Source organism: Mchenga conophoros, linkage group LG11 (assembly GCF_057382185.1).
Source record: "Mchenga conophoros isolate Kocher_MC1m ecotype Shallow Benthic linkage group LG11, M_conophoros_male_GT1.1, whole genome shotgun sequence".
Taxonomy (NCBI): Eukaryota; Metazoa; Chordata; class Actinopteri; order Cichliformes; family Cichlidae; genus Mchenga; species Mchenga conophoros.
Window position 1 is genome coordinate 14,415,283 of NC_140536.1, and position 20,683 is coordinate 14,435,965.

Below are 20,683 nucleotides of genomic sequence, written 5' to 3' on the forward strand. Positions count from 1 at the left end.
GCTTTAACATTAATTTCAACCAAGTGCATGTTTTTTTTAGTTTAGTTTAGTTTGTTTTTGTTTTTTTACCCTTAGAAACTACAGCTATTTACACCTTCATAAAGCCGGGCATCATATCTGAAGCGGAAATAGGTAAGATAAGTACGGCGTACGCGCTTACACTAACGGAAAAATACCTGAAATCTTTCTAAAACGGGTAAATCTATAAACACTTCTGCTTTAGGCTTCTCTGGAGTGAACATGGGATGGAGTAGACGTTCAACTCAACAGGCTAATCATTTGTAATAGCCGCCATTACAGAAAAAGACCACTAGAGTGCGCCAAAGTCCACAGAAAAATCACACTGCTGAGTGGCGCCGTTCTTCATTTTTCATCTCCTACACACGCCTCGTGAGTAATTGCAGAAAGTATTTCTCAGTTGCATTCACAACCTACACCAAACAAATACTAAATGCACAGTACACTGTATTTAAGCAGAGGCTTAGCAGTCTCCACTCACTTGAAATAACCACATCGAAACTCAACATAACATGTGTGCCTTTTATTATCAAATAGTTGAACTTTGCATTTAAGGTATATACAGCATATTGTTCTCATATATTTAAGAATGCACACATTTCATATGAACAGGCCTTCAATATATAATCTGTAAACACATAGCTTAATCTCAGTGTAAGGGTAGATACATAAATGTATGCAACAATGAAATGTAACACACTTTAAAAAACAAAACAAAACAAAAAAAAAAACAGGGCACCTTAAACGAATGCTTTGGCACTTTGTAAATTTCAGTTCAATAAAAGGGGAGTTAAAAAAATATATATATGGTTTGGGAACAAACAAAAAGCCTTAAGACGGAGACGCTCATGGTACCACGTGCATTTCTTGTAATGCCATAATTTTTCTTCATCATTTTCTGTCTTGCCACAAAAGAAACAAAAAGACATTTATCACTGCCAACACAAAATAAGGGTCTTCATATAACAAAAACAACAACAACAAAAAAAATGCTAAAACAATATTTCTCATTCATGGTAGCAGATGAAGACCAAACAAACGTTTAAGGGTTTGTGTAAAATGGATAGTAAGCTGCCATGCTTTTGGATGGGGGGGCTTCCTTGCTGTAGCCATTGTTGGTGGGAACAGAGACCAAGTCCTCACACTTGGTGTTGCTGGAGGAGTCCTCCGTGCTTGGACCATTGAGAGACACACGCCTTCTTTTGCAGCCCAGAGAATAGGAATTGGTCTTGTCTAAGGAAAGAGCTGATGGTTGTGGGTCTGTCCAGGAGCTGATCAGGGCTCCGCTACCATTCACCTCCTCTTCCATCTGTGCTTTAACCTTTTCTGAGTCTTCTGGGAAACTGGCAGTGGGGCTGGGTCTGGGGGACCAAGGCAGACTGGATGTGACTTTTCTTTGGTATGCTGCTCTAGACCCCCACCCTGCAGACATTGTAGTAAATGGGGAGTCTGGGTAGTAGCTAAGAGCGTGAGAAGTAGGCATGGGCAGTGATTTGATACCATAAGGAAGCAGGGAACTTGAATATTCTCCCTCATAGGGTGTCAGATCTAGCTTGTTGGTGGTGCCACTGCTACTTCCCCCTTGCTGCACTGAGGTGACAAACCACCTCTGCGAAGCTGCGTCTTCTGACTGAGGCGAGAGGAGGCTGTTAGTCTGCGGTACAGCTCTCTCACTGTTGTAGAAGCGATTCTGAGGAAGGTTGTTGACAAACTGATCCTGGAAGAGGGGCTGCATCGCGTAGCGGGTGCCAGGGACAATCTGGTGGGCACGGGGAGAGTCCGTAGGAGACGGTGTAAGGCGGTCATTCTCTGGAGCTGTGTACATCCTAAAAATTAAATAAATAAATGTACTTATAAGACATGAGGTCAAGACAGTTCAATGTGAAAGTTCTTTCACAATTAGTTGGTGTAGCCACAGTATGATGTATTTGTTTGCTTTGAAAGAGATGCACAGCAATGTAAGCGCATAGAAAATACTCACGAATCATAATTGTCTCTGAATCCTTTGGCAAAAGGGTTGTGATCAATTTTCAGCTGCGTGATCTAAAACAAGGCACAGCCGAAGGTTAAGCTACATTTTAGATTTGGAAAAGCAAAGAATAAAGGAGCATCATGCTTGTGTAGCTATAGACCTCATGTTTAGCTTGCTTTGGAAAACTGTGGCTGATTAAAGTTAGAAATGGCTTCCCATGCCAACTGAACAAGTTTTAATAAATGGGAATTCTAAACTGATTAAAAAGCTATAATATGCAGTATGTAAATAATTAAATATAATGCATGCATACGGCTCTGAGGACCTATTAATGGGAGCTTATATCTAAAATAAAATAAAAAAAAAAAACAAAAACAAAAAACAACAACCACCAAGGGAGGCCGGAGTTTTTCCACACTTACATCCGTGTTCTGGTAGGCAGTCACTGCTATAAACTGAGTCTCTGGAAAAGTAAAGCACTGGGTCTTAAGGTCACTGTTAAGGTCTTCCACTCCATCCTCTGTCACCTCCACAATGTGCAGCCTTGGCTGGTACTTATGCAGGGATTGCAGAACAATCATCTATTGCGTAAAAAAAAAAAAAAAATAATGCTAATTTTGAAAAAAAAATTAAAGCACTCTATAATTTCCAACATCACCGCTATTCACAAAAAAATTTCTAATCTATAAAAGCTTCAGTGAATAACTTTGTGTCCTGCAATTATATGACTTAAGCATTATTTTTGCACTACTGTAGTTTAATTTCATCACATCATCTTTGCATAGACACAAAAATATCTAAACTAATTTCCTTCCTAGCACAAATTAAAAAAATAAAACAAACAATATAGTTAGCTCTTCAAGTCTGAATTAGTCCGAATACAAAACGCTTTCATTGTGCCACATTAATTATCAAGGTGCCAATAAACAAAATATAGTAAAAGTACATCACTACAGTTTATATTAAACAGACTAATCTATATTGAAAACAACAACTGAATGAAGGTTTGGTGTAATGGAAAATGTTTTGCCATTTGCAACCTATTTTGAGGGTTACAGGCCTTTAGTTATTTTCAGCTTTGAGTTTAGTACCTGTGAAGTATTGTGGCTCGTCCCTTTGTTGTTTGTGAGTTTCAGTTTACTGAAGGAGATTTCTTGTCTCATCCAGTGAGCCCCTGTGTTTGGGGACTCCGGGTGGATATAGATTTTGTTCCCTTAAATAAAGAGAAATACATTTTCCAATATTTAAACTCAAGATTTCCAAAACAAATTACACAAAATTCTACTGAAAACATGGGACTTTCCATTAGGAAAAGCTGGGGAACCCATTTTTTGCTCCATGGCCTAGTTGAGAAGTTAGGCTTAGGCTATAAAATAAGCGAATTTCTTTTTCTTTGTTTGTCTTTTTTTGTTGTTGTTTGTTTTTAAACAGAAAAAAAAAGTCTTTTGGGGGATGAAATTGTCTTAAATCCGGGTGAATTTTGCTTTTAAATCGCAGGGGAAATGTTGAATTCAACTCAGTTTAAAATATATTTCTTTAAAAAAAAAAAAAAAAGAAAAAGAAAGAAAGAAAATAGGCACTATGTACCCTTTTCGGTACCTTGGCTGCTGTTGTCCGCTTTCCCACAGGTGACCCACTTTCCCCCCTGAAATCTCCAGTGGTTTGGATCCGCAAGCACCACTTCCACAAACACGTTATAATGCGCTGTCACACTGAGACCAGCTATGTTAAAGCTGAGGAAAGGGAACATCCGTCTGCAAAAAACAGAGAGGGAGGATTCAAAGAAACAGAACATTAAAATAAATATTTTGCTAATAAAGAAGAAGAAGAAAAAGAACATAAGAGAAAGTGACAGACAGTTAAAGGAAATTAAAGGGAAAAGCTTCGGCTCTAACTTTGCACACTTTTCCTGCCATCTCACCTGCCCTGCTTGGTGATGATCATCTCTGTCTGGTGTCGGTGGAACTTGAGCCATAGAGGTCGGTTGCAGAGATAAACCTGGGACCTCACCCCCGGGCCGGTGGTGGCGGGGGGTAGAGCCATGTTACCGAGAGCGGAGCCCGAGCTGGTGTATGGAGGGTAGATGCAGCCGGGACTCTGTCCGAGCTGGTAAGTGGGACTAATGTGACTGCGCCCGGGGGCTGAGGGAGGGAATCCGGCCGGTTGCAACACGGAGCCCAGGTGCAGTGATGAGGGATACCTTCCAGCACTGGACGGGGTGTAAACCGCCCCGCTGGGGGTGTAGGGGATAAAAGAGCAATGACTGGCTGCTTCGGGACTTTGCTTAGAAATAGCGGATGGGATATAGTACCGGTCAGCACTCATCCCGTGCTCCGTGTACCTGTTGCTAACAACCGGATCATCCCCCTCCACAGCCGGAGACTTGCGCCTCTCATCTGCCGTGTCTTTGGAAGAAGAATATGAACTGCTCTCCCCTTCACTCCCGAGCATCTTTGCTTTTCTCTTGGTTTGGGCTCAGCTGATGTTGCTCTCTATCAGGGATGTCACCTTCCCTTCTTTTCCTTTCAGGTGTCTGCTCCTAAAAACAGGCTCCCCTGCAAACATCCACTGGATTCTGAATGACTGAGACAGACAGAAGCAAACAGTGGTTACAAAAAGACCTGAAGTTGTCCCTAATACACATCTCAAGCTGTCAAGTCGCATACACAGTGAGACGGTTGCAGGAAATGACCTCCATATCACCGGAGATATTTGTGGGCGTACCAGGGTGTGGTTGTGAAGTATGTGAAGTCAGTCTTAAAGTGCTGGATTTCAGTTGTCGTGGTCTCCCCAAAAATAGTAACTTTACTGAAAACAAGGCTCTTTTTTGTTGCCATTTCCCCCCTCTTACTTTTTCCTCCGCTGTTTTAAAAACACGATTAGCTAATCAATTAGCCCTAAATGCGTTCCAGTGCGGCTCATATACTACACGTTTTATTAGATTTTATTTGCTCTTTGATGATATACTGTATTCACAAGTTCAATAGTTCGGCTATAATAATTAAAAGAAAATGATATAAGTGCAACTGAGTAGCTCAGGATTTACAGTTATTGGAAATACTGGAGCGATATTAACAAGCTCGCTGGGACTCGCTTCGAGGTAAGAGCCAATTTCTTGTAAATCATATGACAAACGTGAAGCAATGCACAGATTTACGGGGGTAGACGTGAAACTCGCCCGCGAGTTTTGAAAGTCGTAGCGTTTTCAGTATCAAAACTAAATAAAATTGCAGATTTGTCCGACCTAAATATATTCCGATGGAAACGAATATTTATTCAATTTAATGCTGTCCAACAAAAACAAATAATTTGAACAAAAATGTATGCATGTTTATTTTATTGTTTTTAATGTAGGCCTACTTCTCAGAGGAGTAATAACACTAATAATAGCAGTTAAATCGTGAAGATTCATTTTACGTGTAAATAAATAATACTATCAGTATTCAGAGGTAATGGATTTGCATGCATTCAGTTCGAATGAGGTTGTGTCCCAACGGGATGGCCGACGTGAAAAAGAAAAATAGCCAATTATTTTTCCGTTTGAAGAAACCTGTGATGCTTCTTGGATCAGACAGTCGGATGTGAGAAACCAAAAGAACCGGAATTAAACGATATTAATACAGAGGTGGGTGGGAGAAGAAATGCAAATAAACCAGACACTAGAAACTTATTTACTGTGGGTTAATTCGTTGCAGGCTGAATAAATAAGTTGTTTGTTGCATTTATTGCACATTTAAATGTAAAATAAAGCTTTATCATCATAATAAATAATAATAAATTCTGCAAATGTATTAGTTGCATTTGAAAATATATATAATTGTATTTGCAAACTTACCAAGCCTCCAGGGTCCTCCGGTGTTTCTAATTAAAAAGCTTCAAGACAAGAAAGTATTAAAAACTTAAGACAAAATCAGCACAGATAACCGGTGAAGCTGTAAACAGCAAACGGCATCATGCTGCGTTTGTGTCCGGAAAAATAATAATAAGGCAGCAGAGTTTATAATAAAACCGGAGCCATGCGGAGGCGGACTGATCGGAGCGCAGAGACGCAGTCCCGCTTTCACCGCTGCTCTCCTTGTGGCCATGACGCGCAGACAGCAGCCTCTTTTATCAGATCTCCCTCCGATCACCAGGGGAGGGGCAGGGGATCCTCAGCATCACAGCCAAGGTGTGTAAAAGCGAAGCTGCTTCCAAATCCAGCCGTGAATTGCTCCCATCTTCTAATCTTAAACAAAGACATCAGCAGAATAAAATAACAGGGCAAAGTCAGTTGTGCTGGGCTTATGGCAACCTGAGTGTGTTAGACAGTCATATAGGTAATAAGGTGACTGATTGTGAAAGTTGTTGTCTATGAAGAAAAGAGATGAGGGATTTGGAGTCTTTGTCAACATACCACACTGAAGTTTTAGATGAGAGATACATGAAATTAGCAACACCCAAGAAAAGTGAGTAAAAGTAAACTCAGGAAACCGGGCAGTCCACGTTTTAACCAGCAGTGGTATATGAAACATGTCAGAGTATAAAGAAGCTGTTTACCACTATGAACATGATAAATGTTTTTGTTTTGGTTTGGGGGGTTTTTCTCCTGGATAACAGCATGTATGAAAAGCACTTCTGCAGAGGTTACAGATACTCTATTTGCTCAGCGCTAATGTGCTAATGAGGATGGAGAGTGAGGAGCCCCACCTATAAGAGCAACCAAGTGAAGAGGGTCATATTGCTGCTTTGAGATTTAGTCATAACTGAGCTAAATAAATATATGAGATAGAAAGACATTCATGTCTTTCAACCTAAGTGACGCTGGAGCCAAAGGTAATTTTATTCCACATATCTGCAGAAGGAGACGTTTACCGTGGCATTCACATACAAATCTACCTCTTGACTGTCTCCTTTGTAAAAGTAAAAGGCCATAAAACTCAGAGGAGGCTCGTGTAAGATTGTTTCCTCTCTTTGACTTTTTTTTTTTTGTCTTTCCACTTTTAAGTTCAAAGGAAAAAATCCAATCCAGACCTTGACTCATGCTGAGTTACCCTTTCAATGGCACACCTTTTCAACATCTTAAATGCCCACTCGTTTCTCCTCAGTAGACAACACTTGGTTGGAAGTTAACATGACAAAGACAAAGTGAGAGGATTAGTGAAGCGGCTGAACTCACCACACATCAAACAGGACAAATGAAAACTATCTTAACTGCAAACAGTGGAATACGCTTCTGTTGTTTGTGCTGATAAACGGATTGATTTGTTTTGATTGTTTCACGGAACCGATGAATATGGAGGTAGAATTCACAGTTTTTTTGGTCTTGGGTTTCTGTGGCGCTAAACTTCCTCTGAACTTAAAGTATTTCCACCCGGCTAACTGTTTCCATCTTCACCAGCCATACAACAGGCTTGATTGAACTTATTTTTTTATAATTGTTAGTATATATTACTCCCCAAATAGATCATTTTCTAAGGTATTTTTTAAAAAGGCCACTCTCTTTGTAGTGCCGCTTTGTAGTGATTTAAAATTAAAAGAAAACTTAATTGAACTTTCTTCCCATTTACTTTCTCTTTCTCAATTTAGCATACTATCAATCTGACACAGCAACACATGTGATCACCTGTTTTGATGGTAAAATCTATGAGTCACAAGTGAGAAAGCAGATTCTCGAAAAGTTTCTAAATATACTTCTATTTTTCCCAGGAGTGCAGGGACTTGCACATTGACGTGTGAGGAACAGTAAAAGAAGAGAGAAAAAAAGGCATTACCTGCCTTTAAAATCTTCTCCTTCTGGCAAGAAAAATGTGCCTCTATGTATTTTATATAGTTGGATGTTTAACCTTATGGAGGGCGATGTGTATGTGCAGTGTTTGATACTCAGAGGGTGTTTTCACACTCATGCGCTGAAGGAGGAATGCATGTCAGCATTCAGATTAACCATCAGTTCAACATAATGCATTTAAAAAAAAATCTAATAATTAAAAATGCGGTTTTGTGGCATCATGAATTTCGAGCCAGTGAGCATAAAGTGAAATTCTGAATATTTTAAAGAACTGTTAAAATACTGACTAAAAATGTTGTTCAAAGTAGATTACTTGTGTATTTTTAATCAAATGAGTTTATCTCATTGCAAAAACATACTTCAATGATTTTATTACACCATGCAGCTACCTTATTGTTATGTGTCACTGGGCCGATCGTCTGTGGAATAGCCTCACTCTCTGTCACGCTCAGTGAACACCTTCCCCTAGCTGTGCCTCCTGTTTGACACGTCTAAAGGGCTGTTTCTGACATCTTGCCATTCTGCTGGTTCCCCCTCCCTGCAGCGCTCGTGCATGCGGGAGGAAAAAAGCTGGTGACCTGGCCATTGCTGCCTTGCCCTAGGCCACTGCCACCCTGCTGGCAGCAGAACGTCTGCTGGTCTGAGGCCATGCCAGGAACCCTGCCCACCATGGCTTGTGATGTCACGACAGATTCTGTCTCAGACAAAAGCTCTGATTGGCTCAGAGGGTTTGTATTTCTCACTTTCTGGGAACTGCCCTCTCGGCACTTCACAGACATAGAAATCAAATTAATTATCACTTTAATTGAATGTAATCTCAGCTTTCTGTCCTCTATAGCTGATCAGCTGCATTCCCAGATCATACAGGAAACCAGAAATATGTTCTCCGTGCACATATGGGATGTAATTTGCATATTGCATATCCCAGCAGCGTCTCCACTTTCTGAGAGTGCTCAGGAGGAACAACCTGGAGGAGAGGCTGCTGGTGACATTTTACAGAGCCACCATAGAGAGCATCCTAACGTACGGCATAACAACATGGTATGCAGGGTGCTCAGCTGCAGACAGGAAAGTACTGCAGAGGGTCATCAACACAGCCCAGAAGATCACTGGCTGCTCTCTGCCCAGCCTGGAGGTCACTGCAAACTCTCGGTACCTCAGCAGAGCTGGCAATATCATCAAGGACCACTCTCACCCCAGCAACCAACTGTTTGAACTATTACCGTCAGGCCGACGGTACAGGTCACATAAAACCAGGACAAACAGATTCAGGGATAGCTTCTTTCCCAGAGCTATCACCGTAGTAAATAAGCACAAAAACAATTGAACCTATTCCATACCGTCACTGTCATTATATTATGCTGCTATTCATACTGTCATTATATTATGCTGCTATCCTGTATATATTGTACATACTATTGTTTGAGTACTTACGATTGTTTTTTTTTTGTACTTTTTATATTTTACATTTATATTTATTATTGAAACTTGCACCAAGGGAGTGGCACTCCAATTTCGTTGTACTCTGTACAATGACAATAAAGGCTATTCTATTCTATTCTATTCTATTCTATTCTATTGGATGGGGAGTTAGTACTGCATGAAAAGTTTTTTTTCACCAGATCCAAAGTAAACTTTTACATACATATCTAAATCCATCTGTAACAAAAATATTTATATATCTTAACAGTAGATATTGCAGACACAGCTATACTGAGCACAATGATGACTAGATAGATGGCTGATGTAGCTATTTCCTAGAGGATAGTCCTCTCTAATACAGTCACCAGTAAGGATTGTTATAGCAGGGTTTAATTGGGCATCTAGCTACACGTTTCCTCTTTCCTCCCCTTTGCTTACATTTATGGTTTGGTCCTACATCCTGTTAAGAGCAGCAGCAGGAGTGGACCATCACATTTGGTGCTCAGCGTGGGGGCAGTTGGGGGAACTGTCATGTTCCAGCTATCCCACGGAGATGCACTTCTGCCTCTCTGTGAAGATTTGGTGGGTTCTCATTTGCATTTGCTAATGAGATCCCGTTTGCATGACTTTATACTGGGAGGCTATCTCTCTGAATATCTCTTTACAAATACAGGAGGTGGATGAAGTCCTGTTTATTTAACCTTTATTTACCAATTAGTCCCATTGGGAAGTCTTTTTTGGGGGGCAAAACACCGGCATGGTAAAGTAGTGGAGACAAATTATTTGACAAATCACACCATCTTAATATGTGAGTGGACGTGCTTTTACTTTTGGTTTCTAAAAGCGGGTGTTTCTCAGGAACCATGTTGTAATCTATCACCTTCACTTTGAGTCAGTGAAGTAACGGTTGTAACAGCTTCACGGTGATACTATTAATGCTTTTGTGCTGTCTGTCAACAAAGGTTATGTCTCCATGAACATGTAGTGCTAAGCTATCCTAGTCTGCGAAATGTGTCCAAACCAAAAGTTAAACACCTGTTATTTCTTGACTTTTATCGCTGGCATTTACAACAGCAGAGAATAAGAGGGCTCCGAGTCTCTGCCCTTGCCAGTCCGCCCCATTCACAACTTCCCACGCGTGCTTCATCTTCCCAGAAGCTTTCCTCAGCCAAGACCCATGACTTCCAAAATCACCTATCTGATGGGACGTTCTTAAAGTCGCAGGCCAAAAGCAATTAAGCCCTGTTTAGAGTGCAACGTTATTATCACCCAATCTGTACTGTTAAGAATTTCTGCCCACCAATCTGCCAGTGTCAGCAGCCCCAAAAGATAAGCACATTTGGTCCTGGGTCACAATCGAGAGCTGAATCCTCAGAGGCTGATGCATTTAAGATCATAAGCAAAAGTAACAAGGGAAATTAAAATGGCCTCAAAGAAGCCTTTACTGATGAGTGCACTCTTTGTTTCGTTTTTGAGGGAAAGTGGTTAGAATGACTAAGTCTTTACCGCACATATTAAAGCGACAACTGTTCTTGCTGCTTGGGTGCTGCTGAACGAAAGATTGCACACTAACCACTTAAAGGTAGCGGATCTCTCATCTGTGTCATTAAGACAACGATAGGTCGAACTGAGTGTAGCAGCGCTGCAGGAAAAGATTGGGTTTAACGATCAGCTGTTATGTACAAATTCTCTCATCAAACTCAATCTGTACACAGAGTGCACATCGAGATCTCCATATTTATCGACATAATAACAGTTAAAATAAATAAATAAATAAAAACCTCTGTATTTTTTAGAAAAGTGGCCCTCTCCAGCGAGGTGGAAAGAATATTTTCTGCATTAAGTCCCCTCTCATAACAGACAAACAGGACCCAGAGCGTGTTTTTTCCTCATATGGGGAATCTGCTGACTGTGGTATCACATTATGATTAACAATTTAACTATGATCCCCGTCTTTCCCATTGTTATTCCACAGATGACTGGGAGTAAGGGCGAAATGCCAGCGACGGCACGCAGGCTTCATTAGATTCATTGATTGATTTATTGTTTTCCATGGTTGTAATCACTTCCCCCAAGGTAATTTGTGAGCTCTTTATGGTTCAGAGGTATAATCCTGAGAGTTAATTAATCGGCTTTGTTTAGAAGTTTGGAAGTAGAAATGAACCTCGGAATTGGTAACAGCTAGGAACAAAACTGCATGTGTGACTTAGAATTCCTTGTTTACCACCACAAAGGATCAAAACTAAGAAGGTAATAATTAGATTGGGGGTGATTTGTAGATCTTTTGCATTTACCTTCAGCCCTCTTTATCCGTTTTTTTTTTCAACTTGACAAATCCAAAGTTGGAAATTTGCCATATCTTGGAAATCTCCAGATTTTTAATTAAAACCACTTGTTACGGACTTTAGCACACAATAAAGAATCACTAGCACTAGACAGTTTAATGACAAATCAGTGTAAATTATTCATGAAATTGAAACACAATTCAAAATTGAAAGCACTGAAATTCACAAAATATGTTCAAATATATGCAGAAAGCGGCGTTTGTACAGCATGTTCTTACTTCTAGAGCAATATTCTTCACTTTAATCAGCCTTCTCTGTCCACAGGGGGGGGGGGGCAGCAAGCATTGCTCCTCTTAGCTGAACAGGAGCATTATAAACCAAGGATCACATAATGGAGTTATGTTCTAAACCAAATTTTTACCACGACCTAAAGTAACACACATTCCTAGCCCCTGTTCAATACAGTGGAAAGGGGCTTATCCCTCTAATATTATCTGGCCTTCGTCAGTCTTAATTGAGGTTTGGGCTTGCTTTAATTGGCTTTTTAATGATTTGTGAATGGGAGCTGCTGTTTATGGGTTAAGTGCATCTTAATCAGAGCTTTAATCCAGTCATTAACAGAGAAACATGAGGTGTCGAGAGTGTCAAGGAGAGGTTGATAATTGAGAGGCTGCTTCCTTGCTCCCCGTGCTGTGTGTGTGTATGTGTGAGTGTGTGCTTACTTCAGCTGTATTTTAGAGGAAAAAGCTTGCCGTTGGTGATGTCAGTAAAATTTTTCACGGCACCATAAAAGACAAACACTTGCTGTACATATTTTGCCACATCCTTATATTTTTGCTCTGATTATTTCAGAAGTAAAAATGATGATGATGAAAAATGATGAAAAACACCGGCTGAAATAAAAATCAGCAAAGAACTTTTCACATTTTCTTTATCTCAGTACATATATTTGTTTCCCCAATGATAATATTCTACGTATCAATACTGAAAGTAAAACTAGATTGGTTTTGTCCGCCCTCCCCTTTCCTCTCTGCTGTTCAGCTGTCACAATTTCTGAGTTTTTCTCACTGTATATTTTAGCACCTACCCCGCATGAGGCCTGTGTGCTTCTAAACCCCCACTCTCGTCCCCTTCTAATGCGTGCACGCACGGCGTGGAAACAACGAGCCTATATTGAATAAACATACTGTTTTTAGATAGGTTCCTAATTTGCATCATCCTTTGCGAAGTGTGTTTTTCACCAATTTTGGTGTAATTTATTACAGACTTACACACACCTTCTGATCCTATAAAAGCACTGTCAATTGCTCCCAAACCTTCAGTGCTAGTCACCCTCTTACAGCAGATCATCGACAAACAAAAATCTCAAAAATAGCCCACTCATACTCTGCTGGTGGCAAAGCAGCTGAGAAAATTAGGCTACCAGAGAGGCAGTGCATTTGGATCTTCTGAGGATTAAGCAAGTTTTAACTGTCACTGACTAACAAGTCAAGTCAAAAGAGTTAAAAGTTAAAAAAAGAAGAAAAAAAGGGTTTCTTTTAAAAATCACAGTAATTTGGACCCGGATCCAAAATCGCCAATACTTCTAAAACCTGGCCCATGTTTTAACCCCTCCTTTTTCCGTACATACTTCTGCTTTATGCAACACCATGTCCGCTTCATTGTGTCACTACTGTGCATATTTGTGTATTAATATAAAGTGCAAAGATGAGGTCCCGATGACGGGACGAATACTGTGGCCCCACTTTCACCACTAATCGAGTCTCCCTGTGAAAGTGTGAAAACATTTAGAGGCCATTAACAGCACAAGATGATACTTCCTCCCAGGTCAGCAGATCAAAGGCAGCTGTCAGCCCCGACAGGCAACGTCTCTCTCTGATGTTGACGACTCACCCTCAAGTATTCATTTCCGTAAGTTTCCAGTCCGTGCATGCATACAAAGATTAAGACTGGATCTGCAGGATACTGAGGAATATTAACTATGGGGCTGATAGCGTGATGACATAATGCTTCTCTTTTTAAGAGTCCAGACGGTGCTTTTGTGCATTTAGAAGTCACAAATGGGATTTTTCTTTTTCTTTTTTACCTCGAGCGTACACACAAACACACTTGCTTGCACGCACGCACACACGCTAGCACACATACATGCTTACTTATGAGATGTTACAAAAACTTCTCTTTCTTCTCTCCATTAAAAAACTATCGATCTTTTGCTTTGGCTTCTCTGCTTGATGTTTTTTTTCCCCCCATCATAATGGAAAGTCTCCCTGGCCATTTCTTCAGCCTATTCTTCATTTGGAGTAATTATAGATGGAGAGGTAAAAGATGTTTTTTTCCTCCCCCCTCTCTTTTCTTTTCTCCTTCTTGCCTATCTTTCTCTCCCCTGCGTGCATTCAAAGGAGCTCTCACCACTGCATTCTTATTAGGGACATGTCTGAAAGGCTCTCCGCAGCATGTGGTGTCCTCTGACCATCCGTTATGGCTTCTTTTTGTTGGCATTAACAAGCCGAGCAGCCAAGGATAGCTTTTCAACAGGTACAAACTTTTCCTTTTAGATAATTAACTGCATTCAGACACTCAGCGCAGTGTAGGCAATGTGGGTGCAGAAGCCCAGAGAGGATCATATTTGAGGGGGAAAAAAGGAACAGAGAAAGGAAAGGGAGATGGAGGAAAAAAGAAAAAAAAAACTTCATCAAAAGACAAGATGTTCTCTTTGGTGTTGTTTAGTGCTAGTGGATTCTATACCAAACTCCTATTCAAATAGTGTGGTCTGCTTTTCTGCTCCTCTCCTCGTCCTCGTGTCTGTCCTCTCCGTCTTTTTTATCAAGATGGACCGTGAGATGAGGGAAAACTTTGGTCATTGTAGAATGGTCAAAGGTGTGCTGGCTTAATGAATGGAAGAAACAAGAGAAGAGCTTTCCCTCGTTCCTCTTTGCCTCGCCGCAAAAAGCCACAGGATGCCTCCTGAAGAAGGCCTCCTTCATCCATTGCCGTCTCGTCTCTTGTTAAAAGGGGCATGCGAAGGCAGAGGGGAAAAGTAATTTTCTTTTTCCCGTCTATCCATTCTTTTGGTGAGTTTCTTCTATTTTTTGCTGTGTACTTTTATAAAGCTTATAATTATCTTGGTGAGAGGTCCTCAAGCGAGAACGAATGGGGTCTTTGTACCCTTCTCTCTTCAGCCCTCTCCTGGAAGCCATATTAACATTCGGTCTTCCCCCTTTACAGATGCAGTGAAAAAGCCAGATGTGTCTCCTGTAATGGAAAAGAAAAGGGGGGGAAAAAACTTTCAACAATTTCACTTTACAAATGGACAGGACTGAAGTATCAGCTATCAAATGTTGTATTCACCACATGTGATGTGCTTCACTACAGCACTGTTATGCAAAACAAGGGCCGACGGGTCTTTTTTTCTCCCGTCGTCACCTCTTTTGTTTAAAGTGTTTATTAGAAGTATAAGAGAGATGAAGCAGACAGGGCAACAGCGACGCCTTTGCTGACCTGGCGGCAGAGATCGCTGGTTTAGGATGACACTCTGCTCCTTCACCATCCATCTGTAGCCCTTCCTCCGCTCACCTGCCCCTCCCTCAGTCCCTCTAACCTCCATCCCCAACTCTTCTGGCTGATTACTCCTAATGTAATTTTAATTAAAAACTGTGGTGTCAAAGGGTTTAGCCTGCCTGAGAAGCGGGTGCAGATTGTGGCACAGTGGCAGACCCCTTCACTTGCTTGAGAGGAAATGCATCCTGACATTGCTCGGGTGGTGCCAACACAACTAGAGCCAAGGTAAAATAAAAAGGCTTTCTGTTTTACTTAAATATTGTTATGCTGCAGGAAAAGAATCGTGGATCTTTTCTTTTACTTTTTTGTTTCAATTTGATTGGACACTGTATTGGATTGTGTAAGTTATGTGAACGTTCATTTACAAACAATATGCTAGTAATTCTCCATACCTGTAGGCCTGATATGCATTAACCTGTTATCCAGGCATACATACATACATATAGTCTGGATAACAGGCATGGACAGTTTACAAATTACTCAATTAATCAATTTGTTTCTCAGTCTTTATTTCTGCAAAAATACTGAGTCCAATATATTAGCAGCAATGACTAGAAGTCAGGAAAGGTGAAGCTATCCTGGAGGGAGTCATCCTAATATAATGATGTTTAGTTGACATTGACAATAATTGCTGGAGCCAAATGTCACAGGGGTGACCTGTGGAAGGTGCCCCACAGCAGGACTCAACAGCAGAAGTCTGCCTGTAGGTTTGTAATCCCCTCACCCGAGCCGTTGGATTATGTGCTCTCTATCGACCCTGAAGAGGCTCCCCGCGGCTTGGGCTTAAACACTCTCTAAAATCTCATCTCCACACCCCATCTGCCGGCTGAGCGATGTCTTGGAAGTCGAAGGAGTGGAGATGGGAGCAGGCGAGCAGACGGAGGAAATGAGAACACGCCTCCTACTCCTTGCTGTGGCTCTGCACCGCAGAGAAGAGCAGACTTTAGGAAAACACGCTATATATGTACAGTACAGATTTTTAAATATGCACATCAAAATTCCTATAACAGTTAGTTATAGGTTTGTGATTGTATTCACATTTATATTATTATTATTTATATTCTCCCTTAAATGAATTTGGAACAGTTCCTGATTGTTGTTGCTGTCAAAGTATTAAATTCTTTGTTGCCATTACACTCCATTAATATCCGTGTGTTAAATGGCTCCATTTCACAAATAAAAAAAGTTCAAACACTACAATAATTGCTTTTCTACAGATCAATGACCCTTTAACATTCTCTGACAGGGGCCTTGTTTTGTGGCCGTCAGTGGACAGTTGGAGGAGCTGGTGGTTGGCCCTGAGCAGTGAGGCATGTCGTAAGAGGGTTTAACTTTGCTAACCTCCTTCTGCCAGGTTCATGGGGCCCTGCTGTTTGGGTAATATTGGATCAGTGTTGGGAGGCCATGTCCCTGCCATATCAGTCAGCACGCTACTTGGGGTAGTAGCGCTTTCCTCTATGGAGCCAACTGGACTTGTTCAGGATTCAATTTCTATGTTTTTTTTATATTTCATGTTTTTGAAATTCCTCGAACGTAGAATTTCATATGCGTTTAAGCCACATCAAGAAAGATTTGTTGACATCTCCGACAACAAATACTCTCTCACATAACAGAACAAAAACATGTGGGCCCATAGCAGTGAGTTAATTAGAAGCCAGGACAACAAATATTTTTCATGTAATTAGGAGTTCTCTTAAAGTTAATGTTCCAGTGTGTAACCAGTCCACAAACAGTACATTATATGTACTTTGTACGTGTGTTTTACCACAACCGCTTTTTTCACAAGAAAAAAAATAAAACCCACTGATAGAAAAGGGGAACCAGGGACTCTTTCACAAAGTAAATTAGGAAGTAGATTTGTAAAAGTATGTAGGTACTTTTGGCACAATACCACTTTTCTTTTTTTAAATACAGCCTATAAGAAAAAGAAATATCGTTAAGCACCTCTGCATTAGCTGTCTTTTCCCTTCCTTGTATTAAATAGTGAATGCAGCCAAACCACTATTGGTAACATTAAAAAACAAACAAAAAAAACATGGAGTCAGAAGGAAACCACTCAACCTGAAAAATTCAAAGTATGCACCATACGTGGTCTTGGCCCGTTTAGGTACAGCCAGCACTAGGATCATAGTAAAACAGCCACACACTGTATAGAGATGAAAAACAAACATTGTTTTATATTTGTTTCTACAGTGAAAATCAAGCTTTCATAGAGATATCTGATTTATCACGGGAAAAAAAAGATTTTGGTCAGAAAGCTGTTGAGTGCTCATAAATATCAAATATTTGTATATTGTAGACTTACATTACTTTTTTTTTCAAAACAGTTTTGCAGGATGACACGCACCACATAAAGCTCTTGTATTTGTCAAGAATTCAAGCGATATTAAAATATCATTTTTATCATATTTGCTTCAGTGGTTGTGCAATCATTCGTATGAGGCCCATTTGGCCCTGCTGTGGAAATTTGGCGAATGTTGCATATTGGAGGAGCTCTGCTGATATTAAAATCTGCAGATGCCCACCTGGTGTGAGAAGGGGTAGAAACAGAAGAGTGTGCTGTCTGGACTTGGAGGTGTGTATAGCCATCTGTTCGTTTAAGTTCAAGGTTCAAGAAAATGAAATAAAAAGCATGTACACGTGTGCATACAGGTGATGGCCTGTGGTCTCTTTTTGTTAAAGGAGTGGGTTTTTTGTGCTTGTAGAAATCATAGATTTGCTCTTTCTGGTCTTTGATTTTCAGATGAAAAGGCTGTTTTTCTCCACAGAGGAAAGCGACAGCTTTACCGGTGTAAGGTCAGAGAGTCGTGAGAACTACAGGCAGACGGGCTAGAGATTCACTATATCGCCTCTGGCGGTGGTGGTGTGTGGGTGAGTGTGAGCTGTAAAGGTGCACTGGGTGTGTGTCTGTGTGGTTTGGATGTGGAGGTGGGTAGTTCACACCTGTTTCTTATCGTAGTCTGTATGTGTGAAGACTGTCTTTTTCTTAAAGGTGTGTATATGTCTGTGAGCTGGGTACCTGTTTCTTTGATTGAACAGGTGGGCCTTCTTTGCATGGGATCCAGACAGCCGATGCGCCGCACAGCTGACTGTGGTCAGGCTTACTGTGCGCAGTAAGTGGTTCAGGTACAGATACACTGTGGTTGGATGCTGACTTTCAGGAGTCGTTTTTCAATGATTTTGCTACGATTTTATTTCACAATTGCCACATGGTACAAATATTGTTTTAAAAACAAGTCTTACTGCTTGCATTAAAAATGTGTAGCCACTGTACATAGTTTGAGAGTACAGAAAAAAGCCCTGGCAGTTAAAACACACAAAACTAACAATGTAATTGTATTTGATGCAACATAGCTTACATAATAGTACGGTTTTTACAGCTTCAGCCTCTTAACCTACTTTATTTGGAAGACAGTCATCAGACAAACTGGGACATTTATCCGAAGGTGTTTCTACAGTTATTTCATAATCATTTTTTAAACCTGAATACGCCCTTTTCAAAGTTGACACAAGGGGAAGTACAGGTGTTACTCTGAAAATAGTCATTGCAATGACATCCCTGTAAAAGTCTTTTGTTTGTGTGATCCAAAAAAGGAGATTAGACACATGAAAAAAAGACACCACTATACAGGCAGGTTAAAAGAAACTAGGCCATTTTTATACATATTGCACAGTACCATTGCTTTTTCAACAAAAAGTAAGCAAAACTGTAGAATCAGTGTGTAAAAAAAACTAAACACACTCCATGATTGAAATTCGCGTAGTAACACTTTCAGCAGGAATAACTGGAAATATGTTTTCTATATGACTTTCTCTGTCTCTCACTTCACTGCGGGGAAATTTTGGTCCATTTTTTGCTGCAGTTCACTGAAGTTTGCCAGCATTTGCTTATGTACAGCATTTCAATCTGGCAACATCTTGATTCTTTTCTTTTTCAACAAGTCTGTAATAGATTTGCTGATGTGCTTGCAATCATTTTTCTGTTGCATGAATTAATTTTGGCTAAGTTTTCACTGTCAGGCAGATGACCTCAGATTTGAGTTTTTGGTATACTTTGGTATGCAGAGGAGTTCCTGCTTGACTCAGTGACTGCAAGGTGCCCGGGTGACTACAAAACAAGCTTAAATCATCACCCTCCACCACCATGCTGACAGTTGGTATGAGGTGTTAGTGCTGTTGTGCTGTATTTGGTTTTCACCAAACATGGTACTGTGCATTACGGCCAAACAACTCCACTTTTTCTGTCCAAAGGCCATTGTTGTGGTTTGTTTAGATGCAATTTTGAAAAGCCAAACTGCGCTGCCATGTTATTTTTAGAGAGAAGAGGCTTTCTCCTGGCAAGCCTTCAAAACAAACCACACTTGTTCAGTCTTTTTTTAATTGTGCTGTCATGAACTTTAACATTTAGCATGCTGACTGAGGACTATAGAGTCTGAGATATAGCTCTTGGGGTTTGGGTTTTTTGGCAGTTTCTCTCAGCATTGCATTGTGTGATCTTGGGATGAAATTGCTGGGACATCTATATCTGAGAAGATAGTGTTTTCCACTTGTGAGTAATCTTTCTCACTGCAGAGTGAAGGACAGATGATTAGAAACAGCCTTATAACCCTTCCCAGATTTATGAGCAGTAACTGTTACTAAAATCATTACCGATATCTTTTCTCCTTTCTAATGTGTGAAAACACACCTGGCAAAAAAACCTGCCAAAACTGCTGTTAAAAGAGGTGCTTGCACTTGTTTATGATCAGTTAGTGAAGTGCATTTAATTACCCTCCATGGAGGCAGTAAGGGTTTCACAGGAAAAAAGAAGCGACTGCATCTTAATTTTGTTTCAATTTTTGTTAAATAAATAATGACACAGTGTAATATGCTACGTGTTGTAGTTCATTTGGGGTTGCATTTACCTCATTTAAGACCTGTTAAGGACCGAATTATATTTAATATGTTTAGAAATGTAAAAACTTACTGTATTTTTACCATAACTGTATATGGCTTTTTGACAGGCTTATGGAGTTTTAATGTTTATGATCTGTGGTCGCATTAGGGTCTAAAAGAAAGTGAAATTTATTTTTACAGTGCAAAATGTTAATTACGTAATTAGTTGTAAAATGTAAACATTTAATATCATCATATGATTAATTCCTAAAAACCAGCACATTACATAAATAAATGTTTTTTCTGCATGATATAACTTGCACACCGTTGTTTACAAAGAGCACTTACATGGAGCTTCACACTCCCAATAACTTCAATTTGTGAAAAAACAGAGAACGTAAAAGCTTTCGTTTCATCATTTATAACGAAAAGAAAGAAAATAAAACAGAAAAATAAGTGTTTTGAAGCTCTAAATGTATATAGTTCTGTTTTCTTCTTGTTTAAGGGTTTTGATTCCACCTCCCATCTAGACCGGCAACTTACTGTGGCTGGTGCAATCACAATTAATCACAATTAATATTATTAGCATTACTAGTATTCCCTGAATCGCATTAGTGAATAAGAGATATTTCTAATAATAAAGGTTGTAACTGAGACTGTCTCTTTAATATGATAAAACATAAGAAATCCTTTTCCTCAGTCTTCCACAGAAATGAGCGTGGAGCTAAACCAGTAAGCATCACTCGGTCACCTGTAGCCTCCTGCTTCTCCGCCCAGAGTGACTCTGGG

At 40.2% G+C, this 20,683-nt stretch overlaps 1 protein-coding gene across 2 annotated transcripts; it reads right to left on the reverse strand.

Annotated features, from left to right (window-relative positions):
* Positions 1–526: 526 nt before the first annotated feature.
* Positions 527–6,059, reverse strand: LOC146563767 (eomesodermin-like). 2 transcript variants are annotated; one of them, XM_085291059.1, is made up of 7 exons: positions 5,826–6,059; positions 3,912–4,573; positions 3,590–3,744; positions 3,082–3,203; positions 2,413–2,571; positions 2,000–2,061; positions 527–1,844 (listed from the first exon to the last, which is right to left on the reverse strand). In XM_085291059.1, the coding sequence occupies exons 2-7, from the start codon at positions 4,439–4,441 to the stop codon at positions 1,061–1,063; spliced, it is 1,812 nt and encodes a 603-aa protein (XP_085147185.1). In that variant the 5' UTR covers positions 4,442–4,573; positions 5,826–6,059; the 3' UTR covers positions 527–1,060. The 2 variants fall into 2 exon arrangements, with proteins under 2 accessions (XP_085147185.1, XP_085147184.1); XM_085291058.1 differs by having other exon boundaries at positions 3,578–3,744.
* Between the last annotated feature and the right edge of the window lie 14,624 nt (positions 6,060–20,683).

Coding starts and splice junctions, on each gene's coding strand:
- LOC146563767 (XM_085291058.1), bottom strand. CDS start 4,441: ATGCTCGGGAGTGAAGGGGAGAGCAGTTCATATTCTTCTTCCAAAGAC. Junction 2,572..3,081: donor CGAGCCACAATACTTCACAG/GTACTAAACTCA, acceptor TTTACGCAATAG/ATGATTGTTCTGCAATCCCT. Junction 2,062..2,412: donor CTGCCTACCAGAACACGGAT/GTAAGTGTGGAA, acceptor GCCTTGTTTTAG/ATCACGCAGCTGAAAATTGA.